At 41.8% G+C, this 12419-nt stretch overlaps 1 protein-coding gene across 1 annotated transcript in view; it reads left to right on the top strand.

The window, feature by feature from the left end:
• Positions 1–12180, top strand: part of LOC143984033 (uncharacterized) — a 51658-nt gene extending 39478 nt beyond the window's left edge. Inside the window, 3 exon segments of the mRNA XM_077484308.1 lie at positions 4988–5160; positions 11693–11881; positions 11883–12180. Of these exon segments, the coding sequence (XP_077340434.1) occupies positions 4988–5160; positions 11693–11881; positions 11883–11969 (449 nt within the window). The 3' untranslated portion in view covers positions 11970–12180.
• The last annotated feature ends 239 nt before the right edge of the window (positions 12181–12419 follow it).

Raw genomic sequence — 12419 nt, 5'->3', positions numbered from 1 at the left:
TGTTCCTTCAGAGCACGTGCGCCGATGACGTTGTCGGCTACTTCACAAGTAAATATCTCCTAAATGGTCCATGTTTAGGAGATACCGTATTTACAGTACCTACAGGTAAGCCGCCTTATAGACTTATCTATAGGTAAAAGATAAAAAAAAGCATTTTCTACAACTTTAAGATAATGGCAGATGAGCGATTTCTAGATCCACATTCTCATTTTTAGTTTAGTACTACTAAACGCATTCAACAGTGTTTAGTATTTTCTCAGGACAATATACATATGGATGTACATGATGTTGATTTACTAAAGGCATATAGGCTGTTCACTTTGCAAGGGGATTGCCCCTTAGCTTAGTGAACAAGGTGAAGTTTTGCTCACTTCCATTATCCAATCGTGTGCAGGAAAAAACATTTTTTGTTTTTCTTGCATGTGATTGGGTATTCTTTTCAAAGTGCATTTTTACTACATTCATCAAAGAGGAGGTTCACACAAACATTGAACCTCTGCTTTTCGGAACCCCCCCTTCCCCTTGAGTGTCACATTTGGCACCTTTAAGGGGGAGAGGGGTGCAGATACCTGTCTAAGACAGGTATTTGCACCCACTTCCGGGCATAGATTTCCACGGGAGTCTATGCCTCTTCCTGTCCCACCGCGCTGTCTGCTGGGACACACACGGGTCCCAGAGACAGTGCGGACCATTCTCATTGCGTTGCGTGATTTGCGCATGCGCAGTAGGGAATAGCGAAGTGAAGCCGCAACGCTTCACTTCCTGATTCCCCCACAGAGAATGACACCGGCAGCAGCCGAGAGCCGAGCGATTGCTTGGCTTCGGCTGCCGACATCGCTGGACTCCAGGAAAGGTGAGTGTCCATTTATTAATAGTCAGCAGCTGCAGTATTTGTAGCTGCTGGCTTTTAATATTTTTTTTTTTTTAGGTGGAATCCCTCTTTAAGCTAAGGGAAAATGTCCTTGCGAAGTGAACATGTCTTTTGCAGCATCTTTTAAGTGGACTTTTCAGTAACTTCACAAGTCTGCGTGTATAAACTGCTGAGGTGCCACAGTGTAGAGCAACATAATATATTCGGGGGACCTCTAGCTTGTTTTTATGAATAAAGATTTTAACACCCAGTAATACCGTATTCTCTGTCCCTTGACAGTCGCCGTCCTCAGCTCCTCAGAGATGTATTGTAGAAGGGTACTTCTAGTAGTGCCCATACCATATCCTGATGATGTGAACACTGGTCCTGCACTGATTGCAGTGAAGGTGTGATGGTGTTGACAAGAGGAGCAACAACAAGATATGAGGCTGTAGTTCAGATTTAGAATGGAACATTTCTGATGTTAGTATCACTTTTAAGTCATTTAAAGCCTTAAGGTTTTTTTTACCTTAATGCATTACATCCTTAATGCAACTTCTGTGCTGCCAGATGCCCCCCTTATATTTGAGTCTGATCCCGATCCAGCATTGTGCACGAGAGCACCGGCTCTGTATTTCCTCACTGAACAGCATAGGCGTGCGCACAAGGCATGCCTGGGCACATCCTAATCACCCTGTGTGCCATGGCTGCTAAAAAGACAGTACACCCAGCTCTCCTTTACCGGGCCCTATTCGTTAAAAAGGGGGGCCTGGGTCTTATTGCAGACATCGATCCTCTTGTTCCTTCTCCTGCAACACTGCCTGTTTCTCCTCCCCTTCCTTGCTCTGGCTGCGCTGCAGGGGGATCAATTCTATCATCTGCCCCCCCATCCACCTACTGTCCAGGCTCCCTGTGTGCTCCTTTCCCCTGCAGCGCTGCCAGCTTCTCTCTGCCACTGGCAGCTGCGGTGGGCACACAGGGGGATGTTTCAGGATGGAGAGCCCCTTCTTTTTCTGAATGAACACAGTGAATGATCGGTACCACTTGCTCCTGTGTCCATTCATCTCTGAAGCATAGTAAACTGTGTTTACTAAGCTTCAGTTTGTTAAAGAATAGGAAGTCTGAGCGCTTCCTATTCATTCATATATGCAGCTGAGGCTGCAAAGAAAAGTACTGATTAGTCTATGTTTTCAGCAACTTTCTGTGTCCCAAATGTGTTCTGATTTAAAAAATATCAGATTTTTAAAAATCTGTTTAGCCCCCGGATATATTACCACAGCCCCCAACAGATCAGTTCAGATAAAAATGTAAATAAATATTTAAACTAAGTGTTGTCATTCAAATACTGTGACTAGGGAGCAGGGCTGAGCTGCCCTGTTTGTGTCTATAGATGCAGACAGGTCAGCTTGCGAGTGAGCCTGCAGCGTGAGCTCCCATAAAAAAACAGCTTTCAGTGGGGGGCACTCGCAGAAGAGGAGGAGCCAGGAGCGTAGGAAGGGGACCCCAGAAAAGGAGGATCAGGGCTGCTCTGTGCAATACAATCACACAGAACAGGTGAGTATAACATGTTTGTTATTTTAATTTAAAAAAAAAAAATGTAAGCTTTAAGAATAAACAATCCGCCATTACTTCTAAGTAATGATGAATATATTGTGTTACTATATAATGTGTTCTGTTGTGATGTTGATGTGGTGCTGCAGTGCCTTGAAAAAGTATTCATACCCCCTTGAAATATTACACAATTTGTCATGTTACAACCAAAAATGTAAATGTATTTTATTGGAATTTTATGTGATGAACCAACACAAAGTGCCACATAATGGTGAAGTGGAAGGAAAACAATAATTGTTTTTTTACATTTTTTTTTTTTATACAAATAAATATCTGAAAAGTGTGGTGTGCATTTGTATTCAGCCCCCTTTACTCTGATAACCCTAACTAAAATCTAGTGGAACCAATTGCCTTTTAGAAGTCACCTAATTAGTAAATAGAGTCCACCTGTATGTAATTTAATCTCAATATAAATATAACTGTTCTGTGAAGCCCTCGGGTTTGTTAGAGAACCTTAGTGAACAAACAGCATCAAGACATGGCCGTCCACTCAAAATGACAGGTCAGGCAAGGAGGGAATTAATCAGAGAAGCAGCCAAGAGGCCCATGGTAACTCTGGAGGAGCTGCAGAGATCCACAGCTCAGGTGGAGAATCTGTCCACAGAACAACTATTAGTCGTGCTCTCCACACATCTGGCCTTTATGGAAGAGTGGGAAGAAGAAAGCTATTGTTGAAAGAAAGCCATAAGAACACAGCAAACATGTGGAAGAAGGTGTTCTGGTCAGATGAGACCAAAATTTAACTTTTTGGCCTAAAAGCATAACGTTATGTGTGGCAGAAAACTTACACTGCACATCACCCTGAACACACCATCCCCACCGTGAAACATGGTGGTGGCAGCATCATGTTGTGGGGATGCTTTTCTTCACCAGGGACAGGGAAGCTGATCAGAGTTGATGGGAAGATGGATGGAGCCAAATACAGGGCAATCCTAGAAGAAAACCTGTTAAAGTCTGCAAAATACTTGAGACTGGGGTGGAGGTTCACTTTCCAGCAGGACAACAAAACTAAACATACAGCCAGAGCTACAATGGAAAGGTTTAATTCAAAGCATGCCCATGTGTTAGAATGGCCCAGTCAAAGTCCGGACCTAAATCCAATTGAGACTCTGTGGCAAGACTTGAACATTGCTGTTCATAGACGTTCTCCATCCAGTCTGACAGAGCTTGAGCTATTTTATCGAAGAAGAATGGGCAAAAATGTCACTCTCTCGATGTGCAAATCTGGTAGAGACATCCCCAAAAAGATTTGCAGCTGTAATTGCAGTGAAAGGTGGTTCTACAAAGTATTGACTCAGAGGGGGTGAATACAAATGCATGCCACACTTTTCAGATATTAACCACTTAAGCCCCGGACCATTTTCCTGGCCATAAACCAGAGCACTTTTTGCGATTGCCCTGCTTTGCTTTAACTGACAATTGCGCGGCCGTGCAACATGGCTCCCAAACAAAATTGACTTATTTTTTTCCCCACACATAGAGATTTCTTTTGGTGGTATTTGGTCACTTCTGCGGTTTTTATTTTTTGCCCTATAAAACAAAAAATGGCGAAAATTTCGGAAAAAAAAAGCAATATTTTTAAATTTTTGCTGTAATAAATATCCCCCAAAAATATAAAAAAAAAAATTTTTTCTCCTTAGTTTAGGCCGCTATGTATTCTTCTACATAGATTTTGGGGAAAAAAATTGCAATAAGCGTTTATTGATTGGTTTGCGCAAAAGTTATAGCATCTACAAAATAGGGCATAGTTTTATGGCATTTTTATTAATTCATTTATTTTTTACTAGTAATGGCGGCGATCAGCTTTTCTTTTTTTCTTTTTATTGATCATGACTGCGATATTATGGCGGACACATCGGACACTTTTGGTGCTATTTTGGGACCATTCACATTTATACAGAGATCAGTGCGATTAAAAATGCATTGATTACTGTGTAAATGCGACTGCCAGTGAAGGGGTTAACCAGGAGGGGGCGCTGCAGGGGTTAAGTGTGTCCTAGGGATGTGTTCTAACTGTGTGTGGGGGGGGGGGGGTGGGCTACATGAGTCATGACGCTGTTCACCACTCCCGATCACAGGGAGCTGTGATCAGTGTTATTAGGCAGAACAGGGAAATGCTTGTTTACATCAGCATTTCCTCATTCTCCCTCTCCGTGAGACGATCACAGTGACCCGCGATCACACTAACGGAGCTCGCAGCAGGGTCACACACATGTCGCCGGCGGCATATTCAAAGGGACCTACCTGTATGCCCATTTGCCTGTCCGTGCCATTCTGCCAACGTAAAAGTGGTCGGCAATCGGTTCATTTGCAAAAGAATGTCAAATCCATTTTTCTTCCACTTCACAATTATGTGTCAATTTGTTTGTCTATCACATAAAATCACAATAAAATGCATTTATGGTTTTGGTAGTAACATGACAATATGAGGAAAATTTCAAGGGGTATGAATACTTTTTCAAGGCACTGTAAATGCATACAATGGGATATTTGTAACCTTAGACTTTCTGATATTTCTTTGCTCAGGTATCTGGATATTTGTCACATTGCTTCCATCTTTAATATTAAACCTTGAGAAAAGAAACAAGCCTCTGGGATTGGTTGACTATTGTGGTTGGATCTTGTGGGCAGTTGGTTTCCTTGTGCAGGCCATTGCTGACCAACAGAAATGGAATTTTAAGAGCGACCCTGACAATACTGTAAGTATCATTATTTTACTGGCTCCAGTATAGGGAAATAACACAAGCAATGAGTGTCTCTTAAAGTAGAATTCTGGGATAACCCTAACTATTCTTAAAAATACTCCCTCCCCCTCCCCCAGTGGGGAATGGACACTGTCTCAGACAGATTTTTTTTATATCATTCTTTGTATTTTATTTGGGGAAATATGCTCTTCTGGTTCCTGTCCTGATGACGATCGTCACTGGCATAAAAAGTGAGGAGAACTCTTGCCAAGACAAGAAGTGAAAAGCCATGGACCCAATGGACATACAGCAATACATATCTAAAAGGTTCATTACCCAATCAAACAGCAATGCAGCAATTTAAAAATGAGATGAAAGGTTTAGCACTGAGAAACACTTTAGTTAGTAGTGCATTAAATATACATGTATATAGATCCAACCAGAATGAGGGAGGAAAGAAGGCGTCAGAGGGACTTTGTTCCAAATCGATAGTTTTGCACTTTAGCTTCTTGCTCAGATCCTTCTTTTGGGTTTGAGTGTGCAGGAGCTGAGCAATCACAGAACAGCCTACACTGCCTTGCAAAAGTATTCACCCACCTCCCCCCTTCTTAGCTGTTTAACTATTTGGTTAAATTACAGCCTTTAGTTCAATGTTTTTTTAATCTGAATTATATGTGATGGATCAGAACACAATAGTCTAAGTTGGTGAAGTGAAATTAGAAAAATATATACATAAAACTATTTTTTAGAAATTAAAAACTGATAATTGGCATGTGCGTATGTATACACCCCCCCTTTGTTATGAAGCCCATACAAATCTCTGGAGCAACCAATTTACCTTCAGAAGTCACATAATGAGTGAAATGATGTCCACCTGTGTGCAACCTAAGTGCCACATGATCTGTCATTACATATACACAGCTTTTTGAAAGGCCCCAGAGGCTGCAACACCTAAGCAAGAGGCACCACTAACCAAACACTGCCATGAAGACCAAGGAACTCCAAGCAATTAAGGGACAATGTTATTGAGAAGTACAAGTCGGGGTCGGGTTATAAAAAAATATCCAAATCTTTGATGATCCCTAGGAGCACCATCAAATCTATCATACCCAAATGGAAAGAACATGGCACAACAGCAAATTAGCCAAGAGACGGCCACACACCGAAACTCACGGAGAGCATTAATCAGAGAGTCAGCACAGAGACCTAAGGTAACCCTGGAGGAGCTGCAGAGTTCCACAGCAGAGACTGGAGTATCAGGACATAGGACAACAATAAGCCATACGCTCCATAGAGTTGGGCTTTATGTCAGAGTGGCCAGAAGAAAGCCATTACTTTCAGCAAAAAACAAAATGGCACATTTTGAGTTTGCGAAAAATCATGTGGGAGACTCACAAAATGTATGGAGGAAGTGGCTCTGGTCTGATGAGACTAAAATGTAACTTTTTGGCCAAAGAAAACGCTATGTATGGTGCAAACCCAACACATCACATCACCCCAAGGAACACCATCCCCACAGTGAAACATGGTGGTGGCAGCATCATGCTGTGGGGGTGTTTTTCAGCAGTCGGGACTGGGAAACTGGTAAAATTTGAGGGAAAGATGGACTGTGATAAATACAGGGATATTCTTGAGCAAAACCTGTACCACTCTGTGTTTGTTTTGAGGCTAGGACGGAGGTTCCCCTTCCAGCAGGACAATGACCCCAAACACACTGCTAAAGCAACACTTGAGTGGTTTAAGGGGAAACGTGTAAATGTGTTGGAATGGCCTAGTCATAGCCCAGACCTCAATCCAATAGAAAATCTGTGGTCAGACTTAAAGATTACTGTTCAAAAGTGCAACCCATCCAACTTGGAGGAGCTGGAGCAGTTTTGCAAGGAGGAATGCAAAAATCCCAGTGGTAAGATGTGGCAAGCTCATAGACTTATCCAAAGGGACTTGGAGCTGTGATAGCCGCAAAAAGTGACTCTACAAAGTATTGACTTTAGGGGGGTGAATAATTACGCATGTTGACATTTTCTGTTATTTTGTCCTATTTTTTGTTTGCTTCAAAAAAATAAAAAATAAACATCTTCAAAGTTGCGGGCATGTTCTGTAAATTAAATGATGCAAATCCTCAAATAATCCATGTTAATTCCAGGTTGTGAGGCAACAAAACACGAAAAATACCAAGAGGGGTGAATACTTTTGCAAGGCACTGTATATGGAGCAGAGTTATAATATTGAGAACAGAAAAAGTGTGTCCCTGGAAGTCTGTGCAGCTCACTATAAGCGATAGAATCTGATTGTACAATCCTCCTTTAGATCTGACATCAACTATGTAGTGCAAGGGCATTCCTGATTGGCTACAGAGTGATTAGATAGATAGTGTGTCCTCCTATTATATGGTTTTATTATATCTAAAGGAGATTTTATAAGATTGTTTAGTCTTTTACACCTAAAATGAACTAGTCACGCTTTTGGTGCCATTAATTGTTAACAGCAAACGGAAGCAAACATACATTTTGCCACATGAAAAAACAAGCCTCAAATGCAGTAAAAAATGTGCAAACCGCAACATGACAACATGTCCCATGAGCTACTTTGCCATTTGTAGGTCTGACTATTGAAATAAAAAAAAATCAAATTTCTTCATAAATTTAGGCATATATGTATTGTGCTACATATTTTTGTTAGTATCCCAATAAGTGAATATTGATTGGTTCTAGCGTCGACAAAAAAATGGTGTGTGTATATATACTGGAATTTGTATTCATTTTTATTTTTTATACTAGCAATAGTGGCGATCAGCAACTTATAGCGGGACTGCAATAGTATGGCAAGCAGTTTGACACTTGTGCTGTGTACACACCGTCAGACAATTCGACTATGTGTGGGTTTCATTGGACCTTTGCTGCCGAAAAATCAGACGGACTTTAGATTTAGACTTTAGATTTAGAACATGTTTCAAATCTTTCCGCCGGACTCGAGTCCGGTCTAAAAAAATCAGTTCGTCTGTATGCTAGTTTGAGGGATGAAAACCGTCACTAGGGCAGCTATTGGCTGCTGGCTATGAACTTCCTTATTCTAGTCCGGTCATACGTCATCACGGTCAAATCCATCGGACTTTGGTGTGATTGTGTATGTCCAAGTCCATTAGTTTGGAAAGTCCATTGGAACTGCGCCTAAAGTCCATCGGGAAGACCGTCGGACCTAGTCTGCCAGAAAGTCCGGTCATGTGTACACGGCATAACTAACGCTTTGTGGGTACCAGTGACACTAATACAGTGATCAGGGCTAAAAATATGCACCATCACTGTACTAATACTGTCTGGGAAGGGGTTAAACATCTAGGGCAATTAAAGGGTTAAATGTGTGCCTAGCCAGTGTTTTTGTGTGTACTGTGAGGTGCTTTTACTAAGGGAGGTGATGGTTTTTAGTCTCTGCTTTTGCAGGGAAATAAAATCTGCCACATCCCCACTTGACAGGACCTTAATCACTTCAGCCCCAGAAGGATTTACCCCCCCCTTCCTGACCAGGCCATTTTTTTTGCGATTTGGCACTGCAACGCTTTAACTGACAATTGCGCGGTCGTGCGACATTGCACCCAAACAAAATTGATGTCCTTTTTTCCCACAAATAGAGCTTTTTTTGGTAGTATTTGATTGCCTCTGTGGTTTTTATTTTATACGCCATAAACAAAAAAAGAGCGGCAATTTTGAAAAAAAACGCAATATTTTGTACTTTTTGCTATAATAAATATCCCCCTTTTTTTCCAAGCTAATTTTTTCTCAGTTTAGGCAGATTATGTATTATTTTACATATTTTTGGTAAAATAAAATTGCAATAAGCGTATATTGATTGGTTTGCGCAAAAGTTATAGCGTCTACAAAATAGGGGATAGATTTATAGCATTTTTATTTATTTGATTTTTCTACTAGCAATGCCGACTGCAACATTATGGCGGACACTTTGGACACATTTTTGGGACCATTGGCATTTATACAGCGATCAGTGCTATAAAAATGCACTGATTATTGTAAAAATGTCACTGGCAGGGAAGGGGTTAACTGTGTTCCCTATGTGTGTTTCTAACTGTAGGGGGAGGGGACTGACCTAGAGGAAGTGACGGATCGTAGTTCCTAGCTAATCTGTGAGGCAATCTGTCACGCCTCACAGAACAGGGATTTGTGTGTTTACACACACTTCCCTGTTCTGCCTCTCGTGCCCAGGATCGCTCGTGGCCGGCAGTCATTGCGCCTGTCTGCCACGAGCATTGGCACCCCTGCTGCCTCGCATGCCTGCTATTCTTTTCCCATGAGCCGACGTATAGCTACAATGGCTCGCGGGATCGTGCCGACCTGCCGCAGTAAAATGACAGCAGCTGGTCTGCAAGGGGTCAAGGGAAGAATTAGGAAAATGGGTGGAAATAAAACAAGAGGTGGTATAGTAATGAGAGAGGTGTGGTCCTGAGTGGGGGAACGTGCCCTATTCTGTGATGCAGTCTCAGTCAATAAAATGCTTGCTTATAGCAATGAAATTCACTGCTATAAGTAATCATAATGTGTAAAAAAAAAAAAAAAAAAATCCTGATCACTTTCCCAGAGTAGTACAGTGTTGGTATGCTAAAATATTGATCAGTGTGTTTAAAAATAAAGAAAAGAAATTGAAACACAAAATCTTACTTTTTTTTTTTTTCCATACGGTCACCATTCAGTGCCACACCAGTTATGATGATGCTGTACTGCACGGGTGAGAGTATTGTGGGCTTTTTTTTTTTTCAATTTTCCCAAAAATTTGCCATGCCTCTTATTAAATAACTTTGGTCTGCCTACTTTCCAAAGAGGGATTGTTTGGGGGTAGCATACTAGCTCATTATGTAATAGAGCTATCTATGAGATCGAAGCCCTCGCTGCTATGCCCATACACAGCATCGGCCGGCGACATCAGTCCTGGGGTTTACTTTCAGTTATCGCGGCTCTGGTGCTGTGATTGGCCAGAGCCGCGATGTCACTCCCGCACATACCGGGAGCCACCGGTAACGGCACACTCACCGAAGCAATGGCACATATGTGCCGTTGCTTCGGTTTGCTTCAATGCGCATGGCAAATATAGGGGATATCTCCTAAACTGTGCAGGTTTAAGAGATATCCTGTGTAGCTACAGGTAAGCCTTATTATAGGCTTACCTGCAGCAAAAAGTGGTCTGTAAGGGTCTACAACCACTTTAAGTGGTTAAGGAAGATACGCTGATCAGCCATAACTTTATGACTACCCAATTAATATTGAGTAGGTTCCCCTTTTGCCACCAAAACGGCCCTGGACCATCAAGGCATGGACTTCACTAGACCTCTGATGGAATGCTCCAGTATCTGTCACCAAGCCATCAGTAGCAGATTCTTTGGGGTTATTTACGAAAGGTAAATCCACTTTGCACTGCAAGTGCACTCGCTTTAAATCTAAGAGGTGGATATTAAATGAGTGGAAGCTCTGCTGATTTTATCATCTAATCGAGTGCAAGCTAAAATGCTGTTTTTTTTTTATTTTCCTTGCATATCGCCCTCGGATCTAGTGACTTTACTTCCAAGTGCACTTGCAGTGCAAAGTGAATTTGCCTTTAGTAAATAACCCCCTTTATGTCCTGTAAGTTGTGAGGTGGGACCTCTATGGATTGGACTTGATTTTCCAGCACATCCCAAAGATGCTTGATTGGAATTAGGTCTGGAGAATTTGGAGGCCATGTCAACACCTAGAACTGTGTTCTTCAAACCATTCTTGAACTGTTTTTGCAGGGAGTCAGGACACATTATCCTGCTGAAACAGGCCACTGCCATTAGGGAATGCCTTTTCCATGAAGGGAGGTACTTGGTCAGCAACAATGTTTTTAGGTAGGTGAAATAGTTTCAGCAGGACCCATGGTTTCCCAGCAAAAAATTGCCCAAAGCATCACACTGCCTCTGCCAGCTTGCCTTCTTCTCATACTGCATCCTGGTGACCTCTCTTCCTCTAGTAAGTGATGCACATGCTCCTGTCCATCCACATGAGGGAAGAAATCGTAATTCGTTGGACCTGGCAACCTTCTGCCATTGTTCCATAGTCCAGTTCTGATGCTCACCTGTCCATTGTAGACGATTTGGCTGTGGACATTACTCAGCCTGGGCACCCTCATTAGTCTGCAGCTACGCAGCCACATACACAGAAAATTGCACATTTTTTTCTGCTTTCAACAGGTCAACTTCAGGGACAACATGTTTACTTGCTGCCGAATATATTCCACCCATTTTCAGATGCCATTGTAAAGAGATAATTAATGTTATTCACTTAATCTGTCAGTGGCCATAAAGGTTTGGCAGATTGATGTGTTCCAAGGAAGGCTTTTGTGCCCAAAAGTCAGCTTTAAGAGTTCACTTGGTTTCAGTTTGATAAGTCAGCCCAGGTGATTGGAACTTAGCCAGGATTTGGGGGCAGCAGGAATAACCTTGCCCAAATCAATATTGAGTTATGTTACTGCTTATTGTCTAATCATCCGACGTTGAAAGGAAATTATTGTCTTTATTCTTCTGCAGGGAAAATTTATTCAGAGTGGTCTCTGGGCATACAGTCGTCATCCGAACTACCTTGGAGAGATCTTACAGTGGAGTGGCCTCTTCCTATCTTCTTCTTCAGTGCTGATGGGTTACCAGTACCTGAGCATCATATCCCCAATATTTGTGTGGTTCCTGCTCAATTATGTCAGTGGTATTCCCATTCTAGAAAAAACAAGGCCTGAAAAAATGGGGCGAAGACCCAGCATATAAGACCTACATCCAGCAAACACCTGTGCTCTGGCCATTTCAATTCTGAGCCTCTGTAATATATACCATAATGGACCTGCATAGAGATTTTATAGACCATTTTGTATATCTGTTTTGTTATAGAGGTACTTTGACCTCTGCACTCTACACATACCTCACTTTGGTTACATAACCCAAATACAAGAAATGTATTTTAATTCTAAGTTGTTTTTCCATAAAAAAAAAAAATAAATGCTGAATAAAGTATAACAAATACAGGACTCAAAGATTCAATAACTTCCTTAAAAAGTGACACTAAAGGTTCATTATTTTATTTTTATTTTTTTTAAATAACAAACATATACTTACCTAACCTGTGCAGTTGTGGTCTTCTAGGGTTCCTCACCACATCCGATAGCCCCCCCTAGGAGAAGCGCTCTCCGGGGGGGTTACCCTGCGGGCACACTCCCGAGTCCAGCATTCATAGACGTCAAGTGCAGGACTTGGCCCAGTCATTGGA

Source organism: Lithobates pipiens, unplaced genomic scaffold (genome assembly GCF_037356315.1).
Source record: "Lithobates pipiens isolate NorthernLeopardFrog02 unplaced genomic scaffold, aLitPip1_a1.2 Scaffold_16, whole genome shotgun sequence".
NCBI lineage: Eukaryota > Metazoa > Chordata > Amphibia > Anura > Ranidae > Lithobates > Lithobates pipiens.
This window is presented reverse-complemented; position numbering and strand designations above follow the sequence as displayed.